Here is a 17373-nt window from a genome sequence, read left to right on the forward strand (position 1 = left end):
GATGCTAAATATGAATGGAGCCCGAAATGTCAAAAGGCATTCCATTGGCTAAAGTGCATGGTGTCATCTGCACCGGTAATGATCAATCCTAATGGAATATGATATTTCATGTTTATGTAGATGCTTCAGATAGAGTAGTAGGCAATGCACTCATGCAGGAGAAAGAGAAAGGGTACATGCAGCTTATACATTACACTAGCAAGACTCTCACAAGACTGGAAAGAAATTATAGTACAATAGAGCGAGAAGCCCTCTCCATGATCTTCACTCTAAACAAGTTCCGGCATTACCTTTTGGGAAAAAATTTTGTTTTCCATGCGGATCATCAAGCTCTCATCTACTTGGTGAACAAAGTCTTCATGGGGTAGAGAAACTCTTGCAGGAAGAAGAGAATCACCATGAGAAGTAGAAATTTCACCATGATTGCCAAGAAACTCTACAAAAGAAGCATACATCAGATTCTTTGAAGATGTGTTCCAGATCATGAACAGCCAACGGTGCTAAGGGAAGCACACCGCGGATTTACCGGAGGACACAATGGGTGATGAAATAACAGCCCAGAAAATTTTACAAGAAGGCTTATGGTGGCCAACTGTCATGAGAGATGCCAACATGGAAGCAAAGAACTGTGATTTTTGTCAACGGCGGATGGGTCAGCCCAGAAATTTCGATAGATTGCCCATCACACCCATACTACCGCTAGCACCATTCATGAAGTGGGGATTGGATTTTGTTGGACCTATCAAACCACCCAAAAAAGGCAGCAGATGTGAGTACATCATTGTAGCAACATATTACTTCACCAACTGGTCAGAAGCCAAGGCTGTGAGAAGCAATTTTGCAGAAGAGGTGGTGAAGTTTCTTTTCAAAGACATTATTGCATGGCATGAGTTGCCACCAGTAGAAATAGTCAGTGATCAAGGGTCACATTTCATGAACAAGGTAATGAAGGCAGCAGATGTGAGTACATCATTGTAGCAATATATTTTTTTATTCACCAAGTGGTCAGAAGCCAAGGCTGTGAGAAGCAATTCTGTAGAAGAAGTGGTGAAGTTTCTTTTCAAAGACATTATTGCACGGCACGGGTTGCCACCAGTAGAAATAGTCAGTGATCAAGGGTCACATTTCATGAACAAGGTAATGAAGGGATTAATGGAGAAATATATGATTTATCACAAGAAGTACTCACCTTACTATCCACAGTGCAATGGCCAGGCAGAGTCTACCAGCAAGGTGCTTACCAATATTTTGAAGAAAATCATAAACGTAAACAAAAATGATTGGGACCAGAAGTTAGATGCTGCCCTAGATGCTGCCCTATGGGCATTCCATACATCATTCAAGGTTGCGACTGGGCAAACACCATTCAAACTAGTTTATGGTTTGGAAGAAGTCATGCTAATGGAGTATGTGGTGCCCAGTCTAAGCGTAGCCATCCAAGAGCAGCTTCCAATGGAAGAATCCCGGGAGCATAGAGTACAAGAACTTCTAGCCTTAGAAGAAGAAAGATAAATCAGCTCTATGAAAGCAGAAATAGTGCAATGAAAAAGGAAGGCTTGGACAGACAGATATCTCAAGCACATAATTTTTGAAAAAGGTGACCCTGTGTTAGTTTACAATTCCAAATTGGGACCTCATCTGGGGAAATTCAAGATCAGGTGGATAGGACCATTCATAGTGAAAGACATAGTCAGCCAAAATGCTTTTTCCCTAGAGAACTTGGATGGTACACCCTTCCCAAAAACGGTCAATGGCTTCAAGATGAGGAAATACAAAGGCCATCCGATGGAGGTTCTACCAGAAAAAGAAGAAGCGGAAGACCAAGAGACAATCAGGAGAACCTGCTCTGCAGCATGATTTCACTTATAGAGGTCAATGCAAAAAATCCCACAAATTGCAAGACTACGGAAGAGTGGCCAGTTGGCAAAAATGATCAGACCAGAAAATCCCTCGTTACTGCAATAAATCATAGCCTGAACGACAAAAGATCAAGTGACAAAACATGTGCCAACCCGAGCCACATGGATAATTGCATAGCATCATTAAATCTCCACTCGCAAAAACAGTAAGGCGGGAAAATGGTGAAAACACCTTAATTCCATTAAACCGAGGCAGCAGCCATGATTTAAATCAAAGGTCACATCACATCAAAAATAGGGAAGCCGAAAACAACAACACCCCAAAAAAGGAAGCCAAGAAGAGGAAACATCGACAAAAAGAGCACAAACACTCACGTTCTCATTATACGCTCTCGCTTGAAAAAATCTCACCCATCTATAGCATTCTTTCAGACATGCAGCATTCTTTCAGACAATAGCACCATGCCAATAATCAACAAGATGCTCAGGTCCGATAAAAAACCAGAGAAGGGCCTATGCATGCCCATGTTCATACTAGACATGAGGAAGCAAGAGCATCAAGAATGGGAAAAAGGTGCGGATTCAAACTTCTCGTCCGACAATGGGAGAAGCTACAGGACTACCCAGAAGATGGAGGAAAACTCATCAATCAATTTTTGGAAACAAACACTGTGCATGTGGAGGGAAGGAGCCAATAAAAATATCAAAAAATGCAGTGCACCATGTGCTAGGTCTGCCTATGGATGTGGCGCTCTAGACACCAAGGTAGAAGAAGAGATTCCTAAGACAAGTAACATACACCAGGTGAAGGACCTTGCAGACAAGGCCCGGTGGGAGTTGTGTATCTTCTTCTTACAAAACATCATGTTTATGGGAAAGCCGGAGGACGTCCAACAAGAATTACAGATTACTCAGAGCAGTGCGGAATCGGGAGAAAGGATAAACTAGGTGGTAATTTATAAGGATAATCTGGCCAAGAGAGCAGCCACTTGGGCAAAGGAGAAACAGCCCACTGTAGTGCATGCACACCTAAGGGAAATTGCCCAAACGAGTGAGATTAGTAGACCGCCGGATGGGAGACGTCTTCGACAAGTAGAAGCACAAAGAAGCCGCATGATCTTCAAAAGCCCACAAGGTGCTTTCAGCTCATTCAAGGAGGGACGATGTGGACGATGAGGAGGAGTGGCAAAAGATTGCCCAAAAAGCAAGCAAAAAGAGGAAGAACTACTGCCTGACCCAGAAGAGGTCAAGAGACAGAAGGTAGAAGAAGAAGAAAGGAAAAAGAAACTAGAGGAGTAAAAGAAACAGGAAGCTGTGTTGCTGAGGCCAAAATAAAGAAAAAAGATGAAGAAACAGAGAAAAGAAAGGAGGAAGAATAACGGAAGGAGGAAGGAGGAAGTAAAGAAGAAGAGGAGAGAAGAGGAACAACAGAAAAAGAGGGATGGAGAGACGGAAAACTCTCTCTCTTGTAGCAAGAGGAGTACGATCCACACTAAGCTCAATCCAATGGGATTTGCATCCCTTTCGGAGCTAGGGATTCGACCCGTACCGGTGCACAAGAGCTTATCCACAAATGGAGAGAATGCTCATGGCTACCATCACTTGACACTAGACTAAGCATACACACAAGCTCAACTTGTCCTCATTCCTACACACCCATTCATTCACAAATACAAGCAAGAGGAATACAATCACTATGCACTCAAGCAAAGAGAAAGACCTCACTCCACTCCTATCTTCCTACAAGCATGCATACATTCAAGCATCAAGCTTCCATGAAAGCTTCAAATCAATCCATGTACTCAAAAATGAAATACTAAAAGCATGCATAAGAGTAAAATGATTAGAGAAGAGGATGAGAATGACTCATGACATTGCTAATGATTCAATGAAGAGATTTACCTCATACAATGATGTAGATGGGGTGAGAGAAGAGTCTTCACCTCTATGGAGAAGAGGGAGAGTAGGTCTCTCAAAGGAGCTCTTACATGAACTAAGCCCAAAAGTGTGTAAAGCTCTCAAATGAGCCACCTTTTATACAAAAATTCTAGGACTCCCATAAGTCCCCATGTGGGATTATTATCAAACCCTCTCCCACATTCATCTACAAAGTGGAACTCTTTTCAAGAGCCCTAAGTATCGTTTTTGTTGCATCCTGGTATTGATCTTCATTTGCAAGCAACACTCCCCCCTTCCTATTTTGCGCACGTCCTCGAGCGCGGTAGTAGCAAGAGCTGCAACAAAAAAACAATTGATACGAGTAAAGTCCTTTATTGAAAAGAAAAGAAAAGAAAAGAAAAATCAGCAATGATGACTTCACACGTGAGCATACAAGTGCAGGGCTGATTATAGTTTTAATTAGTACTAAAATAGGTGAGTAGAGATGAGTCAAAGTGAGACTGGAGTGGTAGATAATGCTATGCAAAGGCAAATGTGCTTAGTACACCGCCGGTTATGACCGCAGTCTCAATGTCCTACCAGTACTTAAGTTATTCCTAAGTGGCAAACCTACTCCTAAATATGAGCAAAGGTGATTGGAGCTCTCTCTTGTTGTTGTTTTTTTTTTTTTTTGATATGTGTGTAGAAGGTGATAAAGATTAAGGTTCTATCCCCATGAGACCCGAGCAATGGCCAAGAGACCTCCGCCAAGAGAATCTAAAGACCGCTAAGTATCTCAAGGGCGACAGACCCTTTTTCTTTCTGTTATGACCTAAGGAGTACCCCTTGAAGATGAAAGCATCGGTCTTGAGGGCCCATAGTGTACCCCCGAGTCCTACCAACATCTATCAAGGCGATAGATTCCTCAAAGTTCTTCTTCTGAAGTTTTTAAGCATCAGTGTTCACCCCATGGAAACCAAGGCATCGGCCCCAAGGTGCTGAGACATCCCCAGGTCCTACCAAGCACTTCGCATGGCGGTAGACACTTCATGTCGCAATTCACCTTGTATATATATTTTTGTAGGGTATATTTTTGTAAATTTTTATTTCTCCTAGCACCTAGCTCATATCTAAGAGGTAACTACCACTAGGGATAACTAATATACCTTGAAGACATAAGTACTTGGCATACTCCCTTGGTATATATCCTACACTGTCTTTGGATAGAAACATCTTTTACTAAGTCTTCTAAGAGTCTAGAATGCACTCACCCTATTTTAACTACAAATCAAAAACTCAAGCCAGCCAATATTGTGTACATGCAAACCATATATTCGAAAGATAAGAGCACAAAAAGAAGTAGAGATTAAGATTTGAATACACCTGTTGTAGTGCCCTGTTGATGTTGTTCGTTTGCCTTGAATAATTGCTGATTTTGTGCAGATTGCTTCTCCTTGATCCCTGTAGGCATAGCATATCTCCCCCCTTCCTAATTTGTGTGCACGATAGGTGGACTGTAGGGGCGTATCTGATGCTCTTCTTAAGCTGAGATCTCTGCAAAAAGTTTTATTAACAAACAAAGAAAAAACAAAAGAATAAAATTTGTTAGTGGTGCCAATCACCAAATATAGCCGAGGGGAAAAAACCCAATGGGAGAAAAGTGCCCTGGCTTGTCGATCTTATTGTGGAGTCGTTGAACTTACCCTTGCGCTGGTGGTGGAGATTATCTCAAAAAGAACATAATTCTCTAAAGGCGTAAGGCACCACACTATTCAAACATTGATCTACCAAAGAGCTTCATTTGTAGTGTTAATGCCTTATCTTTGGTTTTAGGTATGTCCTTCTTGGGTGGGAACTTTATCAATTGTCTTGGAATTTGAGCAAGATAAGAGGATTTAGGCTTTGAAATGCTAGAATCTATGCTCAAATGAGACTCCTTTGGACTCGTCGTAGGTACACAAGTTGATGGTTGAATTGTGTAACAAGGAGAAATAGGGATAGCAGGTGTTTCAATACATGTTTTAGGAAGATCAACACAAGTTGTTTTGTAGGTGCTATCACAGCCACCTTTCCTTTCTTGAAGAGTTTGTATTGAATTCTTTTGCACCCACTGATATGGACAATCAATTTTGGCTTTTGGAATCTTTCTGAAACACTCTGTTACCCCTAGCAAAGCATGGCATTTTGGAAGCCAAATTGCTGTTGCACCCTCATAATAACCTTGTGCTTTGAGCACATTTTTTGGGACCCATCGAGTAACAATCCGAGGTTTGGGCTTGGAAATGATGTGCTTCTTAAGAGGCTTAGCAACTGGACTAGATGGTACAAGTTTGTACGCATCTTTGGGTAGCCACATTGATAATTCCTTCTTGCTCGGCCTTCTTTGAGCAGCAACTAGAGTATTTGGTACATGCCAGCCATGGCCCTTACTTGAGTACTCATCAATTATCCACATCATTTGTTTTGGAGCTTTAAGAGCAGATTTTGATTGTGGGTTGGGTAAGGTAGAAACATTACCCTTTTGACACGATAAAGCTCGTGGAGTAGCCGAGACTTCCATAACATGCAATGCTGTTGTGGATGCATTCCTATAGTACAAATCATCTCGAAGGTTATGTGGTTGTACCATTCGTATAGGAACAATATCATATCCATCTGAGTCACAGAATTGAATTGGCTTCGGTAAAGCACATGTCGATAATGTTGCAAGGACATGACTCCATTCTAATGGATCAATTAAATGCTCAGGGAAGGGATGTGGAATGTATGCCTCGTCAGATACACTTCGATTACCCTTAAGTCTCTCAGTGTTGAAATCCCTACATGAGGCTCCACACATCCATAGATCTTCTCGCCCATCTGACAATGTAACTCTTGAGCCCTCAGATGAAGCAGAATCAAACTCATCTATTGGAGACCTTGTTACATCACGATATGAGTGATTCCTTAGGTTGACCCTTGTGATGACAGAATCATGTCGGAGGTACAAGTAATTGTATCCCCAATCTTGAATCATTTGAAATTGTTGCATGAATGGTCTACCCAATATCACTTTGTAGTTTGGATGTTTTCCAAAATCCACCACTGCAAAGGTATGCTCATATTCAATCCCACATGTGGTGACCAATATGTTCTCAAGCAGCCCAAGGGGATGTTCTAAGCTTCCATCTGCTAGCTGCAAGCGCATCCTGGTACTCCTAATAGCTGGTTTGCTCCATTTTTCCCAAATGGACCGTGTTACAATGCCCACTCCTGCTCCACTATCAAGTATTGCAGTTGAAGATACTTTTCGCACTTCCAATGGGAGGGTAGCATTTCCCTGATCGTCTTCACAAAATTTTCCAACTTTGTTGATAGGAACTGGCATTACATGCTTTGTCTCAGGGTGTATAGTACACTCATGGGGACCCTTTTGTAGCAATACCTGCTTTGACAAACATGTGGCAATATCATTCCACAACTCAGGTCGACTTTTTATCAAATCAAGCAAAGGTAAGGTACAAGCCACTGGTGCTGACAAAATAGCTTGCACCATACTCATATCTTTCTCCTTTGTCACCATTTTATGCATGGAGGGTATCCTCAAAGTTTGAGAACAGTTCTCATATTCTCCCAGATAGGATGGTAAGGTTTTCATTGTATGCTTACTTCTAGGAGAAACAATTGTTTGAACTTCCTCCTGGATGCTTGGGTGTCTAAATTTGTTTTCCGAGTCTCTGGTAAAATCCACCTCAGAGAATGGAGGCGAATTAACAGAAGACATGTTTTCATTTATTTTCTCATTTACAGCGGCCCACATGTCATTTGCCATGTCCTCATTAGCATCAATAATTTCATCATTGCATGGGAAGACAAGGCTAGGTGATGGCAGAATGTCATCTTTTAATGGAGTGTCAATTGGTGCAGACCTTTCGCTCTAAGCTTGTGAAATGAGCTCACTTTTCATTTCTCTACTTGATGACACTTCTGGTATAGTTTCTAATGTTGGCTTAAGAGAGGTTGGGCCACGAGGAATAGGTGGTGGTGGTCCCTCAAGTATTGATTGAGCTTCCCTAATGATTTGCTGATGTACAGCTAGATTGATCTTCTCCTCACGAGGGTTTGGGTATTCTTGAAGCTTTTTGGGTAGCTCAGATAAAGCTGCAATGCGACTTTTATGAGCATCAATGATGGCCTCTAGAGTCTCATTCACTTTATCCACAAAAACAGAACCCCCAGAACTATCCTCAGTCGTACTAGCCTCATTTTGTTTAGCACTAGGCTTAGGTTGAGGTTCCTCACGCACTTCTTGGGATGTAAAAGTTTTATCCCTTATGTTTTGTTTAGAGGTCTCCTGAGAACTAGTGGATGTACTTTTAGTTTGTTTGTTTCGGTTCTTCTTTCTCCTAGTGGTTTTTTTTCTATTGGACTGTAGGGTCTTATCCACTAGATTTGTCTTTGCATCCCTAGTTCGAGGTGTCTCATCAGTCTGTATTTCAGCGTTTCTTGTCTGTGATCGTGTCATGACTCTAAGTGGCACGACATCCTCATTCTCAGATGAAGGTGGTGATGGAATTGCCCCTACAAGGTTAAGTGAAACCTTTGGTTGAGAGGTGCCTTCCTCATGTGGTTTCAACAGACAATCCTTCGGGAAGTGTTCGACACAACACCCTAGACAATATCTTTCAATTGGTGGAAATTGTTGTGCTGTTGTATTGGATCTAGATGCTTGCCTTGAGCGATGTGGACAATCACGAGCCCAATGGGGTTCTCCACACTCATAACAGGGGCCCATTGGTTTGGTCTCTACTTTCCTTGGCTGCCATTGACCTGAGGGGCCTGGAGTCCTAGGTTGGTAGCCGCCTAACAACATTAAAGAGTTTTGTTCCCCTGGTTGAATCTCCAGTGCTTGGTTTGGGTATATGGGACTTTCAAAGATATTATCCTTGGATGAATATGATACATATTCTTCCTCCACATAGCCTGGGTTTACCAATTCTCTACACATATTTGAATTGTCATAGTCGACAACCCTCACAGGAGCAGTCCCTGGAGCAGGAGGTTGAGCACCAAGAACAGGTCGTGCTTGTTCTTGTGTCATCGGTGGCTTACGTTCAAAATTTGTATATTGTTGATACATTTGTGGAGCCACTCCACCCCTCGGCTGCTCACGTTCCTGTCTCATTCTCGCAATGCGAGTACAATCCTGGGTGGTATGAGTAAAGTTCCAAGCACAGGCTTGGCACCACTTCTTCGTGGGTTGGTTTGTGATTAGAGGAGAAAAGGTATTACAGTCCTCTGTTTTATGGTCACCGCCACATGCTCCACAAAGATGAGGACCTGTAGGAAGTATACTCCTCATTCTTTGCTGCTGTTGTTGTGGCTGCATGGGTGGACGATAGGTCTGTCCCAATCTCCTTAGTACTAGGTTAGCTATCTGGTCTGGATTTACTAGCGCGCTAGACCCTAAACTTTGGTCATCACCCCATTGATTTCTAGGTTTCACCTCAGGGCCAGAACCATCTTGGAACTTGAAATTATCGGTGAAATCCATAGCATCATGGCAACACTCATTGAAACTTGTATGCTTCTTTGCATAGAGATGTGTATGCAGTGTCGAATTTTTGAGGCCTTTTAAGAAGAGAGAAATTAATCGACTTTGGGCGGGCTTCTCATCTTCTGGGCAACGATTAATGTACTGCTTCATTCTATTTACACAGTCTCTAACACTCTCATTCTCACCTTGTTTGAAAGAGTAGATATGTGCTACTGTGTCATGTTGAATTCCCATCAAGGAAAAAGCAGCAATGAATCTCTCTTCCAAAACTCGTAAAGACGTTTTGTCTGAAGCCTCTAATGCCTGAAACCAAGCAAGGGCTTTTCCTTCAAGAGTGAGTCCAAACCCTTCTATTTGAGTATGCTTATCAGCAACTTGCTCAGCACGAACTGCTTGCCTAAAAGCTGCTACATGGTCGTATGGATCTCCCGACCCTTCATATTTCTTTACCAATTTCTGAAGAGTTGATGGCCTTACTTGTCGTGAATACTCATCATAGGGCCTACGGCCTCTCACTCTCAGTGGAAATTGTTCCTCTCTTTGGAAAGATGGTCCACATGTTTCCAAAATTGGTGTGGGTACCCTATTACCAGCCTCACCAAACCCCTCTAAAGATCTTGTCACCCTCATTTCAGGAGGTGCACTTATAGGAGGCCGAGTTGGCTCCCTTCTCATCCGATTGTCATAGTGGGAAAGATGTTGTTTTGGTGTGACCTGTGGTCGCACATTTGGTGTAGGACGATATCGTGGTGCTAGAGTTGGGCTACTAGCAGTGGTCCACTTAGATGTTGAAGGTCCCTCTCTAGTGAACTCTCGTAGGGGAGGAGCAACAGTTTCTCCAAGAAAGGCTGTCTCTCCTGGTTTGGCTGTATGTGTTGAGAACACTTCCATAAATAATGGTTGTCCTTTCCACGTGAGTTCCCTAATCTCTTTCCAATCTAACGTTCGATATTCATTGGCCCATTTATCAACTATTCTGTTCATGTGTCCTGCACACTTCTCAACTACCACTACATAAGCTAGAGGAAGATCCAGCTCTGGCGATTTTGTTGTGGCATAGTATCCCTCTAACGAATCCTTATAGACCTCTTGAAGTGGGTCATCCTGTAAGACCTTCGTCACAGGAATTTGTCGTACAAACTCCCATTGACTTTCATCCCCCTGATCCAGTTTGCTCTTGCCTTTCCTATCCCTTTCCAAATTTAGATCTACAAGAAGTAAATCATCTATGGATGGCTTTGAGGACTGGGCATTGGATGGTCCAGGCATGTCCGGCTCGATAAGCCAGTCATCTCTAGACTCTTTTGCTCTGGAAAGTTGTGAATAGTCTAACAACTCAGTTTTAGAGAGCTCCCCTAATTTGTCTACCTTTTCCGGATGGTAGGTGACTTCATAGCGAACACCATCTCCACCCATGTACATGTTACCCTGGTCATTGACTAGAGGTGCTCTATCAAGTTCTGAGAATATGTCGGCGATCTTAACAAGATAGCGTTGTTGTGGGTCCCTAAAGATCTCAGCTCCTTGAGCATTTGTGTAGACATATTGGAGTCGCACATTGAATGTTAACCCCATGGTGTCGGCCTCAAATGGATTAAAGGATCGTGTGGGTGTCCTATTTTGGGCTACGGGATGACTATTTGTCGGCACTAGATTGTCCATGGACAATGAACTAGTTGTTCTGGAGGAAAGGGTATCGGATTGGGATTCAGATAGGGTTTCAGCAATATCTGCCAAATTGCCTACCGATTGGGTCCCACTTTCTTGCGTAGGTACTCGAGAAGGTGCCCTAGACTCTACAAGACGTCCCGACCGCAAGTGCATAAGGTCAAATTTTTTTGGTTTTTTTTTTTTATGTGTTTTTGTTTTTGTTTTGGTTTTGGTTTTTGTGTTTTGTTTTGTTTTTTTTTTTGATAAAAATATAAATATATATGTATATATATATATATATATTTTACCTTACCTAATCACTAAAGGCAACTTAAAAGAATATGTATGGTGTACTTATCTAACCTATTTTTTTATTATTTTTATTGTTTTTTTTAAAAATGATTTTATGATTTTTTTGATTTTTACTCTTTTTTTTTTAATTTACACAAAATTATGAATCACCCTTAAAAAAAAAAATACTAACTATGCACAAAGTTACAAAAATGAAAAAATGCAGGTTACACTAATTATGCAAAAAATTAAAAAAAATGAAGAACTACAGAATATGCAAAAAAATAATAGACTCCTAAAAAATCAAAAAATTTTCTTTGGTTTGTTTGTTTGTTTTTTTTGATAAAATGAATAAATTTCGTGCCAAATATAAAATTATAAATCTACTAATTATGCATGCAATAAAAATAAAAAATGCAGGCTGCCTTAAATTATGCAAAATTTTGTACAAAAATTTAATAACGAACAGTGGATTCAAAAAATAAAAATTATTTTTTCTTCTTTTTCTTTTTTTCTTTTCCTTTTGTTTTGTTTTGTTTTGTTTTTTTTTTTTAAATATATTACAAAAATTTAAAACAATGCAAATTACTCTAAATATGCTAAAAATGAAAAATAATAAAAAAATATGCAAACCATATTTACTCCAAAAGTTTTAAGGCTTTCCACTATTCTTTTTTTTTTCTTTTTTTTTCTTTTTTTTTAAAATCTCTTTTTTTCTTTTTTTTCTTTTTTTTAAAATAAGAAATATTATTATTTTTTTGTTTGTTTTTTTTAATTTAAAAATAAAAAAACATAAAAATTAATTAAAAAAATAAAAAAAGAAAAAAAAGAAAAATCCACTAACCTTATCGTCTTGCTCGCCGCTCACCGCCCGGATTCGTCGCTGCACCCACGCACCTTCACATGCCTGGCTTTGATAATCTTCACAGCTGGCCTTCGTCCACCGCCTTCTACTGCAGGCGACTTCACTCCACACCTCCCACAGATTTAATGGCTCTGCAGCCCTCCTTCACGCAGCTCCACGTCGGCTGCAACCCATCGCCTACTACAACCCACGCTGACCTTTCTCCTCGCCTGCAGAGAGCAGCCGCCTCCGCTTGGCTGACGACCAGCTCGCCTGAGCGCTTCTACCAGCCTATGCGAGCGTCTCCTTCTTGCAGCTTCTGCCGGCTGCCCATAGCTGCCGCCTGCTGCTCGCTTCTGTTCGACGGCCTACAACGTCTGCTGCCGCCTTCGCACAGCTGCTGCCAGCCGTCTTCTCTTCCTTCTCGCCGCTGCGCCTACTCCTTTCAGCCGTATAGCATCAATCCCGAAAGTCTGCCCTCACCATCCCTTGCGAGGCCGTCTTCTTCGAGTACTTGCTCCAGATGCTCAACTCCAGAGACTGCCACCAAGACTGCACCCACCACCACGTCTCAAGCTGTGAGACGCCTAGTTATTACCCCTAGCCGCATGAAGAGAGAAGGTACTCCTGCAATAGCAGCTGCAGCAAGCTCTCCTCTCGTCTGCTCTGCAGACCTTTGCCAACGCTGCCGTCGACTGCCTGCTCTGGCCGCTTCCTTAGCTCCAGCCACCTTCACTTCCAGCTGGCCGCCCACAGAGCCTCTCCAATGTATATTTCTATATAAATATATGTATTAAGTCGCTTTCTCTTCAAAATTTTTTTTTTTTTAATAAACAGCTACGTCATCTGCCTCTTCCTCCTTCCGCCGAAGGGCAACAGCCCTTACCTCTTCTTGCCACCATCCAAGACAACACACCAAGAAGATGATATAGATTTTATATATTACAATAGTGATCTTGATGAAAGGGAATGGCACCGCTTACTTGCTTGCTTGCTACCAAAATTTTTATTATTTTTTGCATGTTAGCGAAAAGCATGAAAGCATGAAATGACCAAAAACAATGAATGTAAGCATAATGACGGTACTTGAAAAAGCATAAAAGCAATGAAACATAAAAAAAAACAATGCGGGAGAAACCTCAACCGCTCAATGGTTAACCTTATCCACTCACACCGGGATCACACACCCAAACTTAACCTAATCACTCAATGGTTTTGCAACCAAAAGAGGAAATAGTGGTGGTTTCCACACACTCTCAACCGGATTTGAGTCCTCTCCCCGGCAGCGGCGCCAATGGAGAGACGGAAAACTCTCTCTCTTGTAGCAAGAGGAGTACGATCCACACTAAGCTCAATCCAATGGGATTTGCATCCCTTTCGGAGCTAGGGATTCGACCCGTACCGGTGCACAAGAGCTTATCCACAAATGGAGAGAATGCTCATGGCTACCATCACTTGACACTAGACTAAGCATACACACAAGCTCAACTTGTCCTCATTCCTACACACCCATTCATTCACAAATACAAGCAAGAGGAATACAATCACTATGCACTCAAGCAAAGAGAAAGACCTCACTCCACTCCTATCTTCCTACAAGCATGCATACATTCAAGCATCAAGCTTCCATGAAAGCTTCAAATCAATCCATGTACTCAAAAATGAAATACTAAAAGCATGCATAAGAGTAAAATGATTAGAGAAGAGGATGAGAATGACTCATGACATTGCTAATGATTCAATGAAGAGATTTACCTCATACAATGATGTAGATGGGGTGAGAGAAGAGTCTTCACCTCTATGGAGAAGAGGGAGAGTAGGTCTCTCAAAGGAGCTCTTACATGAACTAAGCCCAAAAGTGTGTAAAGCTCTCAAATGAGCCACCTTTTATACAAAAATTCTAGGACTCCCATAAGTCCCCATGTGGGATTATTATCAAACCCTCTCCCACATTCATCTACAAAGTGGAACTCTTTTCAAGAGCCCTAAGTATCGTTTTTGTTGCATCCTGGTATTGATCTTCATTTGCAAGCAACAAGGGAAGAAGCAGCCCAAAAGGAGAAGATGCTTACCAGGACATAGCTCATTATACCAACGCAACTCCAACCATGGGCAAGAGCACTGGCACACAGAAGGCACAAGAAGGGCCGAGTCACTTGGAGGTAGAACTCCCCAACCAACAACTTCACATGGACAAAGGGCTACTATCCATGGCCCAGAAGATCCTCTCACACAATCTCTCTACAATAGAGGAATATGAAACAAAGGCCCAAAGTATAATCACCCAGCTAAGTGCACTTAATCAGAAGCAGCATGGTATGTTAATGAGTGCCACAAGCAAAACCAAGGAGCTAGAGCACAAGCTACAATCAATGACGCAACAAAATGAGGAGCTATGAAAGAAGATAGCCATGGCGGAAAGGTCACTGGTAGACCAAAAGGAGCTAAGTGAAGGAAAAATCAAAGCCCTCATCAGTGATAAACAATTACTCAAAGCACAGATAGGAAGGCCACAAACAGAATTGAAAGAGACCAAGAAGCTAGCCAGCAGATTCTAGGCCAACACAATTCAGGATCTGAAGAACAAAGTGCTAGACAATACAACAACATTGGCCGTAGCACAGTCAGAGGTACAAGCTCTGAAGAACCCGGAAGAAGAAGAAGTTATGTGTCTTCTGTTGGATGCCAAAGCAGCAGTGATTAGCCAACAAAGGCCAGGCTAAGCAAGGTATGGGATAAAGCGCTGCAAGACCTGGTGGAGATCCAGGAGCAAATGTCATGCAAACCCTAACAAGCCATCCATGACTTGGAGGATGACAAGGATAATGATGGGGAGAAACAACAACCACATTAACAACATCAGTAACACCAACAACATCAACATCAACATCCATAGTAGCAACAACAACAGTAACAGCCACAGCCAGTAGGCCATGAGTAATCGAGCACTAGTACCTCTAGAAATAAAAAAACAAAAACAAGGTAAAGATCCGAGTCTAATGTAGGTACTGAAGGCCACCACCTGGAAGGCAGAACATTGGGAGAAGGAAGCAAAGAAGTTGGTGGAAAAGAACAAGTAATTGTAGCAATAGTTGTAGGATGACACGCCTACCAAGGAATATGCAGACATATTAAGAGATGCACTTCATGAAAGGGACATGGCAAAAGACCAAGCAGAGGAGTACAAGCAAAAGTTTGAAAGAAGTACAAAATTTGAAATGGACTCCATCAAAGGAGCTGAATGCACTAGAACTAGAATCGCAACAGTGCATGGATAATGAAATCCAGCTCAAAAAGGAAGGACTCGGAGAAGGGGAGATTTATAGAGCTGCCCTTGAGGTACAAATAGAAGAAGCATGGCAAGTAGCTGAAAGGGTGCAGCAAACCTAGAAAACAAGATTATAGTAGAGCTGAGGGAAGCAAAGGAAGAAATCTCCAAACTCCAAGCAAAGATTGCAAAAGTAAGAGTAGATGCAAAGCTGAGCATTGAAAACACACAGATACTATCACCCGGGTGTAACCAAAAAGGAAAGAGGTGAACTACTGGTTGAGGTCCGAAAGCTGCAGGATGCCAACCAAGCTTTGCTCAAAGAAAATGAACGCCATAGATAACCCATTCTTTGAATCATGTCATGTAATGTTTTCTGAATTGCTGAAGGTGAATATGGAATTGCTGCAGTACTTTAAAAATGTAGAAAGAATAAAGTCTATACTCACCCGAAAACCTCTTCCCCTGGAACACTCGTACTCCCAATTTTTGCTTTCACAGACACTAGAGGGAAAGAGAGTGCTTCCACATAGAATCCAACCACCGACAAATATCAACACATGGGAATGGGGAACTGGAGAAGCAATGGCAGAAAAGGAAAAATCCTATCATCAGATAACCCGGAAGAGTATGAGAAGCCGCCCAAGTTGAATGGAGACCCATACCAATGGTAGAAAAAAAGATTTTTGGGCAAACTCTACGCAAACTAGTGGGTGGTGAGACTCTTTGATCAAAAGACATCACAAAAAAGTGCCACCTACTCCAACAACGGTTACATTACGGATCACACTCCCCCAGATATGTTCTTCAAATTCAAGCAAATATTTATCAAGGGAACTGGTTCGGAAGCAGAATCTCTATCACCGTTCGTGCCAGGTGTTGCACCTGGCGGTGCAATGGTAGCGAAAGGGTCAGTGGCAGTTGGCGGAGCAGTCAACCCACAACACACGATGTGAGCACCACCTCAGTGTCACACGTGTAAAGGAGGCAGTCTGTAACCACCTTGGAGCCGTTGCCAAGATCAAGAAGGCACAACTTAAAAGAGCAATCAACTACTGCAGACGAGAGACATGGATACGGAGAGAGCGTTGGGTTGTGTCTGTGATAACTCACGATTTGTGTACTACAATGTAGTCTTGTAAGCTCACAACGCTAATTGACTGGTATGTCATGGAGCTTGTTAATATGTTAGAGTTTGGCAAATGGTAATTGTATTGGGTGTCTCTTCTGTGTCACTTTGTAATGCTTTTGGAATGGAACAAAAGGCAAACTTGTTGTTACTTTCCCCTCTGTGTCATCTGCTGCTCTGTAGTGAATGATCATGTTTTGTTCGTACTGATGTGTATATTCTAAGTGAGAAGTGAGTGAGGAAGAGAGTGAGTTGGATTCGCTGTGCTTAAGCTTGCCCACAAGAGAGAAGTCTCGTGCTTTCCCCACAACCACTTGAGAGTTGGTTTTTGAACCCAGAACCTCTGGCGGGAGTCTTCATGTCTCCACGACATTGCCTGACTAGTCTGTCACACCAAACTGTTGTCTTGCCATTCCGCTGAGAGGGAAATTAGCAAGAAACATAGAGGAAAACTGGTAAATCAGAGTAACAAGTAGACATGGGACTTGTTTGCTAACAACATATTGGGGAATTCTCGGGCTGTGAATTCTGTATTCAAGCCATTGGCAAAGGGAGAGCTTAAATGCTTAAGCAAGCATGAAATCTAATTACTCTTCTTCCTTATTGGCTTGATTGAAGAAGAAATCATTTTTGACAAATTCTATGTTGTGTAGCATTTGATACAGAGTTTGCAATCTTCCTATGAGTCCCCCTCTCAAGCATGGAGTCAGGCCACCATCTTCACATCGGAATGAGATCCTTTCACTTGCAAAACACCCGCTTGATTAACATGGAGAATTTCACCCATGAGGGCTCTTGATACCATGAAAATAATTACATAGAGTGATCACAAAATGGAAGGCGATGTCCAATGGCCCAATGTCATGACTACGGCAATGGTAGAAATGCATGCACGATTGGCGTTAGAGAGAGCTAAGT

At 42.0% G+C, this 17373-nt stretch overlaps 1 protein-coding gene across 1 annotated transcript; it reads left to right on the top strand.

Annotated features, from left to right (window-relative positions):
• Positions 1-537: 537 nt before the first annotated feature.
• Positions 538-1512, top strand: LOC147632262 (uncharacterized). The gene is made up of 3 exons (XM_086807840.1): positions 538-942; positions 1003-1137; positions 1204-1512. Exons 1-3 carry the CDS (start codon positions 538-540, stop codon positions 1510-1512), a joined length of 849 nt encoding a protein of 282 aa, XP_086663966.1.
• The last annotated feature ends 15861 nt before the right edge of the window (positions 1513-17373 follow it).

Source organism: Cibotium barometz, chromosome 13, assembly GCF_041138505.1.
Source record: "Cibotium barometz isolate CiBa-2024 chromosome 13, ASM4113850v1, whole genome shotgun sequence".
Taxonomy (NCBI): domain Eukaryota; kingdom Viridiplantae; phylum Streptophyta; class Polypodiopsida; order Cyatheales; family Cibotiaceae; genus Cibotium; species Cibotium barometz.

Excerpts from the sequence above, each read along its gene's own strand:
- LOC147632262 (XM_086807840.1), top strand. The coding sequence starts at position 538 with ATGGGTGATGAAATAACAGCCCAGAAAATTTTACAAGAAGGCTTATGG. Across the intron at positions 943-1,002 it reads GGTCACATTTCATGAACAAG|TGGTCAGAAGCCAAGGCTGT; the intron begins GTAATGAAGGCA and ends TTATTCACCAAG. Across the intron at positions 1,138-1,203 it reads GGTCACATTTCATGAACAAG|TGCAATGGCCAGGCAGAGTC; the intron begins GTAATGAAGGGA and ends TACTATCCACAG.